Source organism: Astyanax mexicanus, chromosome 6, assembly GCF_023375975.1.
Source record: "Astyanax mexicanus isolate ESR-SI-001 chromosome 6, AstMex3_surface, whole genome shotgun sequence".
In the NCBI taxonomy this organism is placed as follows: Eukaryota; Metazoa; Chordata; class Actinopteri; order Characiformes; family Acestrorhamphidae; genus Astyanax; species Astyanax mexicanus.
The window spans coordinates 55,099,830-55,121,171 of NC_064413.1; the positions used below are offsets into that span (position 1 = coordinate 55,099,830).

The following is a 21,342-nucleotide window of genomic DNA, read 5'->3' on the forward strand; positions in this document are numbered from 1 at the left end:
TGCCCTTTACCACAGTAAAAAGAACTGTAATGATTTTATTATAATGGCCTGTACTATAATGACCATAATTACAAACACTTATACTACAGTGACATATATTACAATGACCTGTTATTATTACAGTTTGCGGTACTATTGACCTTAATTACGAATACTTATACTTAAATCCGTCAATCAATCTTCATTTTGACTCAGAAGTACATTGGGTTAAATTCAATTTAAACATTTTAAAATAACAGTAAAATAAAAAAGATAAAAAATAAATAAAAAGCAAGGAAAACTTACTAACACTGACCGAAGGAAACCTTAAGAGGAACCAAGACTCTCAGCCCGCCCTCCTCTGGTCGACCCGGACAGCACAAACAAATAGCATCACATGACCTGCACTGCAGATCACAGAGATCACAGAGCTGTTATAATATATCTTATAATAGCCTGTTATTCCTGTGCAGGTGATGCTACTGCTCATTGATTAATCCAGACCAGGAGACAAGAGGTGATAACAAGCAGGCGGATCTTCAGCACTGCAGATATCTCCTCAGTACAGGGGTCAACACACACACACACACACACACACACACACTCACAGACCAGTACACACCAATACACACACACACACACACACACACCAATACACACCAATACACACACGCACACACACACACCAGTACACACCAATACACACACACACACCAATACACACACACACACACCAATACACACACCAATACACACACACACACACACACACACCAATACACACACACACACCAATACACACACACACACACCAATACACACACCAATACACACACACACACACACACACACACCAATACACACACACACACACACACACACCCCAATACACACCAATACACACACACACACACACACACACCCCAGTACACACAAATACACACACACACACCAATACACACACGCACCAGTACACACCAATACACACACACACTCACACACACCTACAGCATTGTGCTTCCACTCACTGTCCACTCTAATACTTAAAGGGAAATGTAGGTTATCTCTACTTTACTGGAGTAATTATTTAACATTTTACACTTTTAGTTTAATGTAATTCAATATACTCCAAAATACTTATTTCCAAATATATTTATGTACATTTTAAGCAAATTGTATTAGTAGTTCACTGTAAGTATACTTTAATCTACTTGTATTTTTCACTAGGGGCTACTTTTAGTTACTTTAAGTTACTTTTAGTTACTTTAAGTAGTTTTGAATCCAGTACTTTTAAAGAACTTTTAATTAATGAGTAAAAAAGCTTGATTTGATACTTTTACATTCCAACAGAAGTATTTTAAACGCTAGTATCTATAATATACTTCTACCTACAGAGTAATGGATGAATGGAGATACTTTAAATATCTTTGCTTGTGTTTCAGCTTCAGCTGGATTGTCTGAACTGATTTAAATTCATGAACAGAAATGGCTGAAATGAATCATTCAGATGAACTCTTATTAGTTTTTACGCTTTTGTTTCTGGGATCGTATGAGGACAGATAGCTGGAGCGCTCCCATTGTTCCTATTGTCTGTGCAATTTTTTTATTCTTCGAAAGCGATTAATTCTCAGGATCCAAAGCATAAATTACACGCTTGATAAAACAATTTCTTCTGCTTTCATGTTTTCCTCCAAAAAATGTTCAGTGCTCCCCTTACCACTCCCCCGGCTTCCCGACTACCCGGCTATTAGTGTTTTAACAGCGCGCTCTTAAAGCAGGGCTTTGGCAGATAATCAGGCGCATTTCATTAAAAGTACACAAATAAACACAAACAATCATAGTATTTAATTCATAAAAAACACAGAAAACACAGAAAAAAGAGGAGGATTTGATGAACTGCGTCTCTTTCAGTCTCATACTGAGCTCGACTTCTGGCTGAATCTCAGATTAATGCTGCTTTAATGTGAGTTCAATTAACTGAGCCAGGCTCCGCCCACAAACACACGCTTTTATAGTCACTGGTGATTTGTTGGACAAGCTTTACTATACAAAAAAAAAACACAGACTAAAATCCCCATTACAGTCTTTAATAGTGCCAGAATGATCAGAATACTGGCATATTTTCACTATAGTACACTACAGTTTCTGCTCTTTTAATTTGATTTCAGTTTCTCAGTTTTGCACGTATTACTTGAGTTAGTTGTTAATTAATGATTATAGTAGAGTTGTTTCTACTCTTTTAATCGAGTTAGATGGTGATTCTGTACTGTTATTTTTACTATAATACAGTTTCTGCTCTCTTAATTTGAGTTAAACTGTTTTTATGTGCTGTTAATTTCACTATAGTACAATTTCTGCTCTTTTATTTGAGTTTTAATTGATATTTTTAAACAGTGGATTAGTACAGTTTCTCTGTTTTGCACGTATTACTTAGTAGTTAATTAATGAATAATTATTGTAGAGTTTTTTTTCTACTCTTTTAATTGAGTTCCACTGTGACACAGTATCTGTAGTTTGATTATAGTATAGTAGAGTAAAGTATACCCCTTTATTTGAGTTAGTTTGTGAAACAGTACAGCTGATTCTACTATAACACAGTTTCTGTTCTTTTAATTGAGTTCAGTTCCTCTGTTTTGACTTAGTAATTAATGAATAATTATAGTATAATTTTTTTCTACTTTTTTAATCGAGTTAGATTGTGATACTGTCCTGGTGCTTTCACTATAGTACAATTTCTATACTTTTATTTGAGTTTTAATTATTTTTTCTGTTTTGCACGTTTTACTTAGTAGTTAATTAATTAATAATTACAGTAGAGTCTTTTCAACTATTTTAATTGAGTTCCACTGTGACACAGTATCTGTACTTTGATTATAGTGGAGTAGAGTAAAGTATACTCTTTTATATGAGTTAGATACTTGTGATACTGTACTGGTACTTTCATTATAATACAGTTTCTATAGCAGAGTTTTTCTACTTTTTTAATTGAGTTCCACTTGAAATAGTAACTGTACTTTAATTATAGTAAAGTATAGTACAGTTTCTGCTCTTTTAATTTGAGTTAAATTGTGACATAGTACTGGTACTTTCATTATAATACAGTTTATACTATTTTATTTCAGTACAGCTGTGCTTTTTATTTGAGTTAGTAGTTAATGCATACTTATAGTATATTCTTTCTACTCTTTAATTGAGTTAGATTGTGAGACAGGACCAGCACTTCCACTATGGTAGAGTTTCTACTCTTTCATTTAAGTTAAATTGTGAAACAGTTCAAATGCTTCCACTATAGAACACTTTCTGATCTTTTAATTGAGTTAGATTTTGAAACAATGGAGTAGTACAGTAGTACCAGAGTTTCTGCTCTGTTATTTGAGATGGATAGGAATACAGTACAGTTTCTGCTTCTAATTGAGTTAGATTGTGAAACAGTATGCTTCCACTAAAGTAGACTTTATGTGGTGCAATACCCATACTTTCACTACATTATTGTTTCCCACTTTTAATTGAGTTAGATTGTGATACTGTTCTGGTGCTTTCACTATAGTAGAATTTATATACTTTTATTTTGAGTTTTAATTGATATTTTTAAACAGTGGATTAGTGCAGTTTTTCTGTTTTGCACATTTTACTTAGTAGTTAATCAATTAATAATTATTGTAGAGTTTTTTCAACTATTTTAATTGAGTTCCACTTGAAATAGTAACCGTACTTTAATTATAGTAAAGTATAGTGCACTTTCTGCCCTTTTAATTTGAGTTAAATTGTGACGTTTCTTCTCTTTGAATTTTTAGTTAGATTCAAACTGTGAACTAGTGCACGAGTTAGTAATGCATACTTATAGTACAGTTTTTCTACTCTTTAATTGAGTTAGATTGTGAGACAGGACCAGCACTTCCACTATGGTAGAGTTTCTACTCTTTCATTTAAGTTAGATTGTGAAACAGTTCAAATGCTTCCACTATAGAACACTTTCTGATCTTTTAATTGAGTTAGATTTTGAAACAATGGAGTAGTACAGTAGTACAAGAGTTTCTGCTCTGTTATTTGAGATGGATAGGAATACAGTACAGTTTCTGCTTCTAATTGAGTTAGATTGTGAAACAGTATGCTTCCACTAAAGTAGACTTTATGTGGTGCAATACCCATACTTTCACTGCATTATTGTTTCCCACTTTTAATTGAGTTAGATTGTGATACAGTACTCATACGTTTAGAATAGATTTTTTTTTAAAACTTGTTTAATCAAATTAGGTTGCCATGCGGTTATGATCATTCATCTATACACTAGTACACTATAGTTTCTGCTCTTTTACTTGAGTTAGATTGTGATAGAGAACCAATACTTTTACTGTAGTACAGTTTCTGCTCTGATATTTGAGTTAGATTGTGAAACAATACCTATATGCTTAGTATAGTATAGTTAGTTGCGTTAGATTGTGATACCAAACCAGTACTTTCACTAAAGTTAAGTTTTTCAAATTGTTTAATCAAATTTGAGTATTATACCATCTTACTACTTTCACTAGTGAACAGTTTCTACTCTTTAAATTGAGTTAGATTATGATACTATTTCTATACTTTTATTAGAGCACAGCTTCTGCTCTGTTCATTGAGTTCCTTCCTTTACTATTATACAGCATATATATATATATATATATATATATATATATATATATATATAGTTATACATGTTGTATATGGACGATTAAGCATTGATAAGTCAGTAGTGAGGATGTGTTCTGTTTTTACTGCTGCAGTTTAGTAAACCGTAGCACAGCGCTGGGTACGTGTGGTTATATCAGTATGGGTGATGCGGTATTCACAGTCATTTAATCTTTCTATATAACCTGATCTGTGGTATTTATGTTATAAACTGCATGTTTAGCACATATGAGTTGAGTTCAGCAGGCCAGTCTTTTCATTAGTGCTGCTCTGTACTGTTTATACTGAGAGTTCTGTAGAAAATCACGTATAAGCGTTACAGACGCATTCGGTGCCCTTGTACAGTTCATTTCACTCTATCCTGTCTGTGTGTGTCTGTGTGTGTGTGTGTGTGTGTGTGTGTGTGTGTGGTGTTAGATATCGTGTTTCTATAGTTACTTTTGTACACTGTAAAAAATAAAACCGTAAAAAGAACGGTCAAATTACCGGCAGCAGCGGCTGCCAAACAAAAACCCTAAAATTAAAGTAAAATACTTTCATTCATATGAAGTGCAAAACCAGTAGATTCACATGCATTTTCATTAAAGGTTTAAAATTTTACAATTAAATTTCTTCAATAAAGTGATTTTGATCAATGTTCTGCAGGGAAAAACTGTTATTTTACCTTTTTTTTAACTAACTTTATTGTCTTTCAAGTTGTGAGCTTTATGATTCACAAATTAATGTGTATTTGACTCATTCAGTGACATTCAGTGACAAACTGTATGATCTTTTCAGAATTTCTTTATTAACAGGCCCTCTGCTCATTTAAAGCAATAAAAAGTGCTCAGAGAGTGAAACCACTTATATTAGCACAGTCTAAAACCCAGCCAGGTGGATAAAACTGCTATGAAACTACATCATGGTGAGCCCTCTAAACTGAACATCTAATTAACATAGCCACGCCCCACAGACAGTTGTTTTTTTTTTTAGGTATATTTTCTTTTACATAAAAGAAAGAAAAAAACGTTTTATTTCTATGGTTATTTTCTGTATTTTTTTTTTTTTTAACAATGAATAAAAATGAATAAATAAATAAACCTTACAATTATGAAGAAAAACACTGAGTTGTTGGGAAAGAAATAAACCTTTAAATAATAACACACACATATAATTACATATAATAATAAGTAATTTTACATACATATCTATGTAACTTAAGAACATGGAGAAATACCATAAAAATAATATAGCAATATAGCCCTAAACATAAGAGTTTTAACCGTAATCTCTCATTAATGTCATAATATGTAAAATTAGAACAGGGGCTTGTAATTAACAGAAAATGTCTGTAATTTGACAGAATTAGACTGTAGTAAAAGAAAAGGGATAAATAGTGTAAACATTTAGAGTTATTTTCTGTAAAAATAGGATTTTTTTACAGTGTAGGTAAGTTTGATTAAACTGTCAGATAAACTCTACAGTAAAGCTGTATGTTGGCGGCCTGACTGGCATTAGGCTGTCTCACTGCCAAAGCATTTAAATCTGTTTATCCAACACACACACACACACACACACACACACACACACACACACACACTTAAACCTGAAAACCTCTATAGCATTTACCATAGACCAGGGGTGTCCAAACTTTTTTGTTGGGGGCAGAAGGAGAAATATATTTGAAGTCACGGGCCACAGACTCTGTAATAAAACAAATAATGAAATATACCACTTTAAATAATACATTTTCCTGATTATTTCATTTACACACCATTTTACTTGGCTAACTATCTTTATCTTTGACAATGTTGTGTAAACTAAGATTTTTTCAAATTGATGTTTCATTTCATGATGTCTCTTAATATTAAACTCCTTAATTACGGCAACTTTTAGACACTTTGGCCCGTTTTTCTGCGCTAGAAATGCGCACCCTCTCCACTTTTAGACTCTTTGGCCCGTTTTTCTGCGCTAGAAATGCGCACTCTCTCCGCTTTTAGACTCTTTGGCCCGTTTTTCTGCGCCAGAAATGCGCACTCTCTCTGCTTTTAGACTCTTTGGCCCGTTTTTCTGCGCTAGAAATGCGCACTCTCTGCTTTTAGACTCTTTGGCCCGTTTTTCTGCGCCAGAAATGCGCACTCTCTCTGCTTTTAGACTCTTTGGCCCGTTTTTCTGCGCTAGAAATGCGCACTCTCTGCTTTTAGACTCTTTGGCCCGTTTTTCTGCGCTAGAAATGCGCACTCTCTCCGCTTTTAGACTCTTTGGCCCGTTTTTCTGCGCTAGAAATGCGCACTCTCTGCTTTTAGACTCTTTGGCCCGTTTTTCTGCGCTAGAAATGCGCACTCTTTCCGCTTTTAGACTTTTTGGCCCGTTTTTCTGTGCTAGAAATGCGCACTCTCTCTGCTTTTAGACTCTTTGGCCCGTTTTTCTGCGCCAGAAATGCGCACCCTCTCAGCTTTTAGACTCTTTGGCCCGTTTTTCTGCGCTAGAAATGCGCACTCTCTGCTTTTAGACTCTTTCGCCGTTTCTGACACCTACTTTTCAAACTTTGAATCTCACATTATAAAAACCTGCTTAACAGCGGGCCAACTTTCATTCTATTTCTAAAATACCTCGCGGGGCGCTCCAAAAAAGGAAACGGGCTGCAAATGGCCCGCGGGCCGTAGTTTGGACACCCCTGCCATAGACATTAAGTATTTACTATAAATCTTCAGTATTTACTATAAATCTTCAGAATCTACCATGAATTGTCTAATATCTGCTATAAATTGCTCAGTTTTAACTACAGATTATTAAGACTCTACTATTGAATACTCAGTATCCATAATACATTATTCAATATCCTTTAAAACAAATTTAAATCTACAATCAATCATTTATTTAGTAACTACTATTGTGTTATTTATTATCTAATATACAAAATTCAGAATCTACTTAAAAATATTGGGTATTTTCCATGAATTGTTCAGAATCTACTGTAACTTATTCTCTGTCCTCTATAAATTATTTAGTAAAAACTATGAACTATCCAGCGTCTACTATTTATAATACAGCGGACACTATGAATTAATTATTAACTACTATCATTAATTTAGTGTACACTACAAACTATTAAAAATCCATTTCTCCTTCCTGCTTTTTCCACATGTTAACCAATCAGGAGCTGTTCCCATAACTGTGGTGCTGATCTGTTTATTTTTGGTGCTCTTTGTGACATTGTGCTGATCTCTCAGTGTTTAATTCATCTGTATCTCTAAAGTTCTGCTTTTCTTCTGTTTGGTTTTGCTAATTTGTTAATAAACATAATTATGTAAGATTGGATATAGGGAGGGAAATAAACACAAACAAATAGATAATTCTAATTTAAAAGAATAATCCAGTTAATCGTATACTGTATTATTTAGTTTAATTACACAGTTTATGTTTAGTATGAAATAAACATATAAAGTAGTTTTTGTCTATATAGAGTTTGGTCTTTTAAATAATGTTGGTTGTTTGTTTTTTATTTTGGAATTCTCCCATGGAGACCCATTTTCACCCAGTCTCTTTATTCTTATTATTGAATCATTTAGCTGTAGTGAGATCCTGCAGTTCTTTGAATGTTGTTCTGGGTTCTTTTGGGACCTCCTGGATGAGTTCTTCATGCCCTTTTGGAGTAATTTTGTTCGGTCGGCCGGTCACTCCTGGGAAGGTTCACCAGTGTTCCATTTGTTTTTTCTATTAGTGAATAATAATAGTGAATCACTGTGGTTCTCTGGAGTCCCAAAGCTTTAGAAATAAATTACTTTATAACCTTTTCCAGACTGATAGATGATCAATAACTTATTGTTTTTCTCATCTTTTATCTGCTTTATGTTGTCAGGCCTGGTTGTGGTTAATTGGGGTGGAAAAACTTTGGTAATTAAATCAGTAATAATCATTATTAAGGGGTTAAGTAATGTCTCAACTAATTACTAGTTGACACTAGTTAACACATTGTTAATCATTACTAAATTTAAATGCGTACGAATGTTGTTAATAATGATGCATATTATGCAGTCTTAACTACTTTTAATTCATTACTAATTGAGACATTCTGTCATAAGTACTGTTAGTTAATGTACCCTTATTGTACATTACCAACACTTCTTTACACAGGGCTAGGCCTGACACGATAAGAATTTATCGTGAATTTATCGGCGATATATCGTCCCAGACATGATTGCGATAAAGGATATTTTTGTCATTTTAAGACTATTAAATGCCACCGATATAATGATAACAGAATAGCATAAGAAAAGTGATTAAACACTTTTAATTTAAAGACAGCAAAAAATGAATTAATCATTATTAATCATTATAATTAGTTCACAGTTATTGTTATAAGCATGACTGGCTAAAATACTGTTTGCTGTTATATATATATGTGAACAAACATACAAATAAACACGATAGACACAATATTACGATTATCAAAAATGATTGAGGTCATGTTCATTGTCATTATTGTACGATAAATCGATATCAAAGTCAAGTCAAAGTGGTTTTTATTGTCATTTCAGCTATATACAGAGTACACAGTGAAACGAAACAACGTTCCTCCAGGGACCATGGTGCACATAAACACAGTGTAGACAGAACAATAGTGCAACAGTACAAAAGTGCAGACAGACAATACAACACAATACAAACAAAGAATAAAAAATAACAAGACAGTGTGCAAATTATGCAGTGTGCAAAAAAGACCAGGTGAGGTAGTAATTACTCTATTACACAGTGTGCAATAGAGTCCAGTGAGGTAGTAGGGTTTTTAGTGCTTTCCATTTTCTGGGGTAAGTGGGGTAAGAGTGTGTGTGCATGTACAGAAAAACCATCAGTTCAGTCTCTGCAGTTGAGGAGTCTGATGGCTTGGGGGTAGAAGCTGTTGCAGAATCTGGTCGTGCTGGACCGGATGCTGCGGTACCTTCTTCCCGAAGGCAGGAGGGAGAACAGTTTGTGTGAGGGATGAGTGGGGTCATTCACAATGCTGGTTGCTTTGCGGATGCTGCAGGTGGTGTAAATGTCCGTGATGGAGGGGAGAGAGACGCCGATGATCCTCTCAGCTGTCCTCACAATACGCTGGAGGGTCTTGCGGTCAGAGACGGTGCAGGTCCCAAACCAGGCAGTGATGCAGCTGCTCAGGATGCTCTCAATGGTCCCTCTATAGAATATCTATATCGCAATTATTGTGACAGGCCTACACAGGGCTAGATTTTGGTTTTTGGTAGGTTTTTTTGTTCTCTTAATAAATAAAATAATAATTTAAGTTATATTTGTCTGATATATTTTAATAGCTTGTTTGATAATCTGTAATCAGGCGAATACTTTTTCACTGCACTGTATTTTTAGTATAGTTTTGTCACCTATATAAAATGACAGTTTCCGACGTCTAGTACAAGGTTTTTTGTTGCGGCGTGTGTGTGTGTATTCAGTATCATATGAATGGATGGTGTTGGGTTGTAAGGTGAGTGTGTGTGTGTGAGTGTGTGTGACAGCTGGAGATGATGTTCTCGCTGATGGCCTTTTGGATATGTGATATTCCTGATATTTCACTGTAAGACACGCTTCACCCCTCCGTCTCCTGCTGTCGGCTTCTATTGGCCCTTTCGCACTCTCACCCTCCTTCTCTTTTCCTCTTTTACAGAGAGCAGGATGACTGACGGGAAGCTGAGCTGAGACAACTGTCAATCAAGCACTGGAAGACACTGGAAGACACTGGAAGACACTGGAAGACACTGCAGAGACAATCCTATACATTTCCAATAGACTGCTGATATCTGTGGACCATCTGTGAAGAATGCTGCATAAGCCCCGCCCACTTTCCCCCATTAAATCTCGGATTATTTTCTGAATTCAGCCTGAACACGTCTGTTCCGTTGGATCAGCAGCTGCTCTGTTATCCTGTGATATATATACATAAATATATCTCTCCAGCTGAGCATGATGAGCGTGTGGTTGGTGTGGGCGGTGCAGGTGCTGTTTCCTGGCCTCTGCCTGGCCATGCAGCACTACCCCACCACCTGGGGACACTACGACATGTGCAAGTCACAGGTGTACACGGACGAGGGGCTCACCTGGGATTACATGGCCTGTCAGCCCGAGGCCGCCGACATGACCAAGTACCTGAAAGTGACCCTGGACCCGCCCAACATCACCTGCGGAGACCCGCCCGAGACCTACTGCACACTGGTGAGTCCGGCCGGGGTCACCCTGCACACGTCACACTCTGCACCGAGAGTTCAGATACTGCTTAAACTCATCTAAACACGGAAACACCTACTGTTTAAACGTATTTAAAGTTGCCTAAAGTTAAATCACTGGCCAGTTTAATAGAAACAATTACTGTATAACATGTAATGATAATAAAAGCCTCTTGACTTGAAATATTTAAAGTTGTTTAAAGTTAAATCACTGGCCGGTTTAACAGGGAATTGATTGTATAACATACTTAACATACTGGCCAGTTTAATGGAAACACCTGCTGTTTAAACATATTCGAAGTTAAATCACTGGCCATTTTAACAGAAACAATTACTGTATAACATTTAAAGTTGTCACTGACCAGTTTAATATAAAACATCTACTGTAAACGTATTTAAAGTTGTTTAACATTTGTCTTACTGGTCTTACTTTAATAAAAAAAAAAAAAAAAAAAAAAAAAAAAAACTCCTGTATAATTTTTTTTTAAACTTATTTAAAGTTAAATCACTGGGCATTTTAATAAAAACAATTATTGTTATGACTTATTATTAACAATTTTTTTATTATTGTTATTATATAACATATTTTGTCCTGTTTAATGGAAACGTCTACTTTTCAAACTAGTTTTAAGCTGTTTAAAGCTGTCGCACTGGCCAGTTTAACGGAAGCAATTACTGTATAAAGTTGTTTAAAGTTAAATCACTGGCCAATTTAACAGAAACACCTACTGTAAACGTTGTTTAACATTGTCTTACTGGCCAGTTTAATGGAAACACCTTTTTTTAAACATATTTAAAGTTGATTAAAGTTAAATCACTGGCCATTTTAACAGAAACAATCACTGTATAACATTTAAAGTTGTCACTGACCAGTTTAATACAAAACACCTTATGTAAATGTATTTAAAGTTTTTTTTACATTTGTCTTACTGGCCAGTTTAATAAAAAAAAAAACTCCTGTATAATTTTTTTGAACTTGTTTAAACTTATTTAAAGTTAAATCACTGGCCAGTTTAAAGGAATATCTACTGTTTAAACTGTTAAAGTTGTCATAGTGGCCAGTTTAATAGAAACTGCTTTTTAAACTTAATTAAAGTTGTTTAAAGTTAAATCACTGGCCAGTTAAACGGAAACACCTACTATTTAAATGTATTTAAAGTCTCACTGGCCAGTTTAACAGAAACATCTATTGTATACATGAGTTTAAAGTTGTCTTGCTGCTAAGTTTAAAGGAAATACCTACTAATTAAACTTATTTAAAGTTGTTTAAAGTTGTTTAAAGTTAAATCACTGGCCAGTTTAATGGAAACACCTACTATTTTTTGTATTTAAAGTTGTCTCACTTGCTAGTTTATCTAAAACACCTAGGTTGCACTTACATGCGATGTCCACTTTATTGGAAACACGCACTCTGTAATCGAAGGCCACATTATCGGAAACACCTTACCATTTGCTTCTTGTCCTTACACTCAGTGGCCATATTATTAGAAACACCTGCAGCATCTTGTACTTACAGGCAAAAGTCGCTTTATTGGATACACTCACTCTGTATTTACATGTGAAGGCCACTTTATTGGAAACACCCATCTTATAGTTTCTCACAATCGCCACTTTATTGGAAACGCACGCTCTCTATACTGTTTATTTCCTCTGAGTGGCCAATTTATTGGAAACACTCAATCTGTGATTACATGTGAAGGTATCTACTGTAACCTTGTGCTTCCACTCACTGTTGGCCAAATTATTAGAAACACTTCCTTTATTGGAAACACCTACTACAGTACTTTGTGCTTCTTTCACTCACTGTTGGCCACTTTATTGGAAACACCTACTACAGTACTTTGAGCTTTCACTTAAAGATGGCCACTTTATTGGAAACACCTATTACAGTACTTTTATTTCTACCGAGTGGCCAATTTATTGGAAACACTCAAACTGTGATTACATGTGAAGGTATCTACTGTAAGCTTATGCTTCCACCCACTGATGGCCACTTTATTGGAAACACCTACTAAAGTACCTTGAGCTTTCACTCACTGATGGCCACTTTATTGGAAACACCTACTACAGTACTTTGAGCTTTCACTTAAAGATGGCCACTTTATTGGAAACACCTATTACAGTACTTTTATTTCTACTGAGTGGCCAATTTATTGGAAACACTCAAACTGTGATTACATGTGAAGGTATCTACTGTAAGCTTATGCTTCCACTCACTGTTGGCCAACTTATTAGAAACACTTACCGTGCCTCGTGCTTCTTTCACTCCCTGATTTTATACCGTTCTTCTCTCCTGTAAGTAAAGGATCTGTGATGAGTGTTTATGTATTTGCTGAATAATAAGCCGGAGGGGATAATAAAGTCAGGATTTTATTTGGGAGCGCAGGCAGCGCTGTGTTTTGGGGAAATGTGGGTGAGGGAAAGTTGGCCGTTTCATTTATTAATAACTCTGAGAGTGGTTCGGAGTCCACACACATACTTATATTATATTTTTATACTGCTGGAGTCAGCCAGACATAAAGAGCGTATATATTTTATTATTATTATTATTATTATTAATATTTTTATTATATAACAGAGTGCCTAATCATCATTTACAGCTTAGCCTCAGAATAGACTTCATTATCTACAGAAAACGCTCATTTTCTTTTGGAAACAACAAACTTTACACCACTTTATTGGAAACACCAACTACAGTACCTTGTGCATCTTCCACTCACTGATGGCCACTTTATTGGAAACACCTACTACTACAGTACCTTGTGCATCTTCCACTCACTGATGGCCACTTTATTGGAAACACCAACTACAATACCTTGTGCTCCTTTCACTCACTGATGGCCACTTTATTGGAAACACCAACTACAGTACCTTGTGCATCTTCCACTCACTGATGGCCACTTTATTGGAAACACCTACTAAATACAGCCTTGTGCTCCTTTCACTCACTGGTGGCCACTTTATTGGAAACACTTACTACAGTACCTTGTGCTTCTTTCACTCACTGGTGGCCACTTTATTGGAAACACCTACTACTACAGTACCTTGTGCTCCTTCCACTCACTGATGGCCACTTTATTGGAAACACCAACTACAGTACCTTGTGCTCCTTTCACTCACTGATGGCCACTTTATTGGAAACACCAACTACAGTACCTTGTGCATCTTCCACTCACTGATGGCCACTTTATTGGAAACACCTACTAAATACAGCCTTGTGCTCCTTTCACTCACTGGTGGCCACTTTATTGGAAACACCTACTACTACAGTACCTTGTTCTTCCTTCACTCACTGGTGGCCACTTTATTGGAAACACCTACTACAGTATCTTGTGCTTCTTTCACTCACCGATGGCCACTTTATTGGAAACACCTACTACTACAGTACCTTGTGCTTCTTTCACTTACTGATGGCCACTTTATTGGAAACACCTACTACTACAGTACCTTGTTCTTCCTTCACTTACTGATGGCCACTTTATTGGAAACACCTACTAAATACAGTACCTTGTGCTCCTTTTACTCACTGATGGCCACTTTATTGGAAACACTCACTACAGTACCTTGTGCTTCTTTCACTCACTGATGGCCACTTTATTGGAAACACTCACTACAGTACCTTGTGCTTCCTTCACTCACTGGTGGCCACTTTATTGGAAACACCTACTACTACAGTACCTTGTGCTTCTGCTCACTGTCTGGCCACTTTATTGGAAACACTCACTACAGTACCTTGTGCTTCTTTCACTCACTGATGGCCACTTTATTGGAAACACTCACTACAGTACCTTGTGCTTCTTTCACTCACTGATGGCCACTTTATTGGAAACACTCACTACAGTACCTTGTGCTTCCTTCACTCACTGTCTGGCCACTTTATTGGAAACACCTACTACTACAGTACCTTGTGCTCCTTTTACTCACTGATGGCCACTTTATTGGAAACACCTACTACAGTACCTTGTGCTCCTTTTACTCACTGATGGCCACTTTATTGGAAACACCTACTAAATACAGCCTTGTGCTTCTTTCACTCACTGGTGGCCACTTTATTGGAAACACCTACTAAATACAGCCTTGTGCTTCTTTCACTCACTTTTGGCCACTTTATTGGAAACACCTTTGCTATGAGTCTCTTATTAACTCCTGTTTAATTGGTGTTTTTGATTAATTGACCGGGTCTTTTAACTCATTTATTTCTCAGTGAATGTATAAAAAGCGGTCGTGACTTTTGCGTGTGTGGAAACAGGCTGCGTGTGAAACTAACGCAGGGCAGAATGTGTTGTGAAATATGTTGAAACGTGTTCATTAGCTGGCATATGCTGAGCGATCTCCACCGTCTGTAGCAGCTACAACATATGGGACGGATCAGGGCTCTTTTTATTCAGTGTGTTATTCTCTTTTTATGATTGTTTATATTGTACATTTAATAATAAAGACTAAATTAAAGCTTTACAGGAACACATTCAGAATTATTTTAATTATCTAAAACTTTTGTTTTTACTGTTTACTATGTAATTCCATATTTGTCCCTCAATCCTTTTCATGTCTTTATTATTAATCTTGAACGTAGAAAATACATTAAATACAGAAATCAAGAATAACATGAGAATGAGAAAAAAAGGTTTAAGGCCCTAGTGACCCTCATTTACAATGCCGCCGAGCATTTACAGTATAAAACATTAAAACATTAGATAAGAAACTAAAATAGAATATATATAAAATAAATAAATACATTTAATATACATAGATAAATATATAACTATAGTAAATAAAGTTTTAAATAAAAAATATATGTAATAATAGTAAAAGTAAATGATAAAATAACATGATTAGTTATAAGAAATGGTAAAATGAATAAATAATGAACTAAGATCATAAGAATCAAAATAAAACAAAAAACTAACAAAGATAAATAATTAAAAAGTAAGAATAATAAGAAAGAGTTAAACTTAGTTAAAACAGTCTTTCTGTGTGTGTGTGTGTGTGTGTGTGTGTGTGTGTGTGTGTGTGTGTGTGTTGGAAAAGCAGTGTAGTATAAAGTGCTTAATTAAGTAATTAAGTGACTTTTAAAAGCTTTTCTTTATTTGAGCTGTTTTAGCTTTTAGCTGTGCTTTGAGACTCATACTGTAGCTCCACAGTCAATTAACTTACAAGTGTTTGTGTGTGTGTGTGTGTGTGTATGTGTATGTGTGTGTACAGCTCTGAAAAAAAAAAATAAGAGAGCACTTAAAAAAGATAATTTTCTCTGATTTTACCAAATTGTAAACCTTTGGAATGAAAAGCAGTGTGTAAGACTGGTGGAGGAGGAGAACATGATGCCAAGATGCATGAAAAAATGTGATTAAAAACCAACCAGGGTTATTCCACCAAATATTGATTTTTGAAACTTTATGAATATGAACTTGTTTTCTTTGCATTATTTGAGGTCTGAAAGCTCTGCATCTTTTTTGTTATTTCAGTCATTTCTCATTTTCTGTAAATAAATGCTCTAAATGAGAATATTTTTATTAGGAATTTGGGAGAAATGTTGTCTGTAGTTTATAGAATAAAACAACAATGTTCATTTTACTCAAACATAAACCTATAAATAGCAAAATCAGAGCTGTACTCTCTTTTAAAAGGATGTGTTTTTGTGTATCAAAGTTTTCATCTGAATCGATTCACTCTGTGTGTGTGTGTGTGTGTATATATATATATATGTGTGTGTGTGCGAATAAAGAGGGAAAAGCAGCTTCTTACTGTATTTGAGGAGTAAAAATAGAGGCGCTCCATTAGCCAGCCAATGAGAGCGCAGAGTGACACAGGAGCTAATATCTGCCTCTCTGGGGCCTCTGAAAAGTGAATTATTCAATATGTTTTGTACCTAATGTGTTTTATTCATAGGATACATTATTCAGCGGCCTGCGTCTCCCAGGCACTTTCAAAACGCTGACCGCCTGATAGATTTCCCAAGGTCAGAGGAAGGGATGCGCCTGTTTTGGCAGGTCACTGTCACCATATACTCCTGTACCGAGGATCCTACAGACCAGAGAATGCAGACCGGCGCATTATTACCATCACAGGAAGCTCTAAACTACAGTACAACTGCGTTTACTCACCATTTACTTAAACTGACTTAAAAATCATAAAAATACTTAAAAATCCCTACAGACGAAATCTCACCTTGTGTTCTCAGCTTAATTACTCAGGAATCCCTTCACACATCAACATAATCCATATATGGTTAGAAAGGGCGGAGCTTACTCTTTCTAAAAATAGTGATCACGTCCCAGTGCGGTAAAGCTAAATCTACGAGAAACCCATTGAGAGAAAAACACCTAAAAAAGTGAAAAAGTGAAAAATCTCCTTCCTCAACCAATATTATTTACCTTTAGTGCTTCAAACATATTTATATGATGTTTCAATTAAACCAAATAATATCAGTAAATAAAGACTCAAAAGTGTCCACAGAAAAAACTGTGTGAAACTACCTGCTTTACTCAAACTAAAGCTAGGTATGGTGTGCGCACTACTTTATATCGTTTTTATTTTACTTGCACATTTTTTACTAAGTAGATATTTTGCACTAAACAAATTTTTATTTATCCAGACTAAAAAGTTGACATTTTATATACAGTTTTATACAGTCTTTGTGTGTCCTGATTAAAATACTGAAAGGTATAGGCTGCTCTGAGTGTCTTTAGGTTTTTAGTAATTTAATCTACATGTTTCCTAGAGATGTGATTATTGATTATCAAGAAAAATAAAATAACTCCGTCTGATGCTGTTTCTCCATGTATTTTATCAAAGTAATTAATTATTAATTAATAAGTCATGTAATGAACTCAAATCATCAATATTCTTATGCTTTTAACTCATAAACACTCTAGTCTAAACATTTTTTTAATATATCTTAGGTGTGAATATATTTAAAGTCTATATATTCAAAAAATAAGTAAAAAAAAAAAAAAAAAAAAAAAAAACAGGCGCTTGGTAAAATTTTGAGCAAAACATGATCAGTTCCAGGAAAATATAACAATTCTGCTTCCTTTTACGTGATTTTAAATGATGATATTTTTGAGCAGCCGTATGTCTTCTGGAGTAAAAGAGATCAGGGCATGTGTCTGTCTGATATAATTACTGGAACTGAAAACAAAAACGGAGACAAAAAAAAACACACAGAAACAGCCTAGAGTTTAAAGGTACCGTATTTTTCGGACTATAAGGCGCACTTAAAAACTTTTAATTTTCACAAAAATTGACAGTGCGTCTTATAATACGGTGCGCCTTTTGTATGGATTTTACTCGTCAGGTTGTAAGGAGCAGTAAACACACACTCGGTGCAGCGTTATAGAGAGTTTCAGTGCTATACAGAGTCCAGAGCCGTGCAGCTCCGAGGCTGGAGCAGCAATAGCATTAGCTAGATGCTAACCGCTAAGCTAGCTAGCTTATTCACTGTTCAGAGATCAGTATTACCTAAATTATCTAAAGTAAACACACACTCCGTGCAGAGCCGTGCAGCTCCGTGGCTGGAGCAGCAATAGCATTAGCTAGATGCTAACCGCTAAGCTAGCTAACTTTTTCACTGTTCAGAGATCAGTATTATCTAAATTTAGCACTTTTAATACTGCTGGAGCAGTATTATTAGAGTTAGATGCTAATCGCTAAGCGTTCCCTGTTCAGAGGTGAGTTATCGGCCTGTAAGTCTGTGCTGCTTTGCCTGGCTAGCATTAGCTAGATGCTAAGCGCTAACTCTCTCAGAGGTGAGTTTTATCAGCCTGTAATCTGCTTGTTTACCGTGTTAAAACAAGCTACGGGGGACGAATCGCTAGCTAATATCTCACTGTCTTACCAGAACACGCAGGATTACTCAGTGTAACGCTGTCGTTTAAGTTTGGGTTAACTTTACTAGTTTAGGGGACTAGCTAGCGTGCTAGCGGATAGCTATGCTAACGCTGGTGCAGCAAGCCTTAGTGGACATCTGGAAATCTAAGCTTACTGTAAATAAACTGAAGCACTTTACTCACCCAAATAAACAGTTTTCAGGAGAGGAATCTGTGTAGATTAATATCCAGCACTCGTTTGACTTTGAAAGAGCTAGATTTGTATATACTGAGACGCTCCACCGGCAAGACACCCCCCCCCGCCATGGCGCCAACCCTGTTCACTTTGATATAGGCACCCTTTCTAGTGTCACTTAATGCGCCTTATAATGCGATGCGCCCTATGTATGGAAAAATACCAGAAAATAGGCGTTCTTTGATGGTGCGTCTTATAATACGGTGCGCCTTATAGTCCGAAAAATACGGTATTAAGGAAGTGATCTATCCGACTATGAAGGAACACATAAGGAATCATGTAGTAACTTAAAAAAAAGTGTTAACCAAACCAAAATACTCCTAATTCTCTTATCTAAAGAGTTGTTAACTTGAAGTCTCTGATGAATCCTGTGCAACAGAGGAAACTCTTGCTCTTCCTTTCCTGGGGTGGTCCTGATGAGTGCCAGTTTCATCATTATAACGTTTTTGATGGTCTTTTTTTGCGAATGCACATTCGAACATTACTCAAATATTCACTATTCACTGTATACCTGTAACTCTACCTCTTCACTACTTTACTTTAACTGATGCTCTCAAACACTTTATTAAGAGACAAGAAATTCAAGTAACTAACTCTTGATAAGTTCAGCACAGCTGTTAACTGAAAGCCTGAATTCCAGGTGACTCTACCTCATAAAGCTGACTGAGAAAATCCAGCAGAGATTTTGTCAAAACTGTGTAATTTGAGCAAGAGGTTCTAATTTAAGGAATCTAAACTAAATAATTTCATATGTTTTTTCTTCATAGTTTGGATAACTTTAGTATTAATCTACAAAAAACACTAAATTTAAGTTGTGTTAAGTTTTTTTTTTTTTTTACTTTCTCGCTGAAAAGGGGGACTGACTACACGTTAATGTGCATGGGTTTAGAATGCAATAGCATAAAATATCCTGTAGATGTTAATGGGGCATTTCCCAATACTTCTGTCCATATAATATAGCTGAAAAAAGAGGAACCAACTACATATTGATGGCTATGGGTTTAGAATGGAACAGCATACTGTAAAAGCTCCTACAGATTGTAGTGTAGAGCCTTGGTGTCCCAATACTTTTGTCCATACAGTATAGTGTAGCTGTGAAGGGGGAACGACTACACACTAATGCCTATAGATATAGAATAGGACTAAACACTGTAAAAGCTCCTGTAGATTATATAGTGTAGAGTGTAGGTGTCAAGTTGCATGAATGGATATGAATTGGCGGGTGAAGACGCTCGTTGGCACTTGTCCAGCAGTGCAGATTAACCCCTCGAGCTCCTTCACCCGCCTCCACTGCCATTATAACCAATAAATAAACAAATCTGGAACAGGAACAAGTGTCCATTACCACCCTACACTCACCACATTACACGCCCAGCGGCTCCATAATGCCCCGCGAGCTGTGAAATCTGATGATTGAAATCAAGCGTATTGTTGTCGCGTGTGTGTAAGTGTGTGTGTGTGTGTCGCGGGTTTTATTGTCCGTTTGCTGTAAGGACACATAAACTCAGCGCTGGCCGGCCGTGAAACAGCCCGGTTTCTCCGGCGGATCAATCCCGGCGCAGTTAGCCGTGAATTGGCAGCAGACGTTTACAGCAATACACTGATTACGCCAATAATAGTTTTTATGATGACTGTAATCATTCTTTTATTTCAGGCCGCTGCCATTAACATCAGCGGCCCAACCAGAGAACTCAATCCACTCACATCGATTTCAGCTCCCGCTCACTGAGGAGACGCTCTCTCTCTCTCTCTTTACCATTCTCTTTCTCTCTCTCTATCTCTCTCTCTATACCATTCTCTTTCTCTCTCTCTCTCTCTCTCTCTTTTTCTCTACCATTCTCTATCTTGCTCTCTCTTTTTATCTCCCTCAACCATTCTCTCTCTCAATTATTTTTTCTCTTTCTTTCTCGTTTTTCTTTCATTTCATCAATGAATATCTCTCCCAATATGTATGTCCCTATATTTAACATTCTCTTTCTCTCTCTCTCTCTCTCTCTCTCTTTTTCTCGCTCATTCCATTTATCAGTGTCTTGCAAACTATAATTTCCCTTATATTTAACATTCTCTACCTGTCTCTTTCATTCCCTCTCTCTCTCTCTCATTCTATTTCTCAATGTCTCTCTCACTATAATTTTTCTTATATTTTACTCTCTCTTTTTCTGTCTTTTAACCATTCTGTCTCTCATTCTCTCTCTCTTTCTCTCATTTCATTCTTCAGTATGTCTCCAACTACAAATGTAACTATATTTAACATTCTCTGTCTATCTCTTTCTCTCACACACTCTTTCTCTCTCTCAACTATTCTCTCTCTTTTTCTCTACCATTCTCTATCTTGCTCTCTCTTTTTATCTCCCTCAACCATTCTCTCTCTCAATTATTTTTTTCTCTTTCTTTCTCGTTTTTCTTTCATTTCATCCATGAATATCTCTCCCAATATGTA

General features: G+C 35.9%; 1 protein-coding gene across 9 annotated transcripts in view; it reads left to right on the top strand.

Moving 5' to 3' along the window:
• Window positions 1-21,342, top strand: part of ntng1a (netrin g1a) — a 251,461-nt gene that overhangs the window by 21,900 nt on the left and 208,219 nt on the right. For all 9 annotated transcript variants that reach the window (XM_049480888.1, XM_049480893.1, XM_049480894.1 and 6 more), the window contains exon 2: window positions 10,286-10,830. In XM_049480888.1, the coding sequence (XP_049336845.1) occupies window positions 10,582-10,830 (249 nt within the window). In that variant the 5' untranslated portion in view covers window positions 10,286-10,581. The remainder of the gene's footprint in view (window positions 1-10,285; window positions 10,831-21,342) is intronic.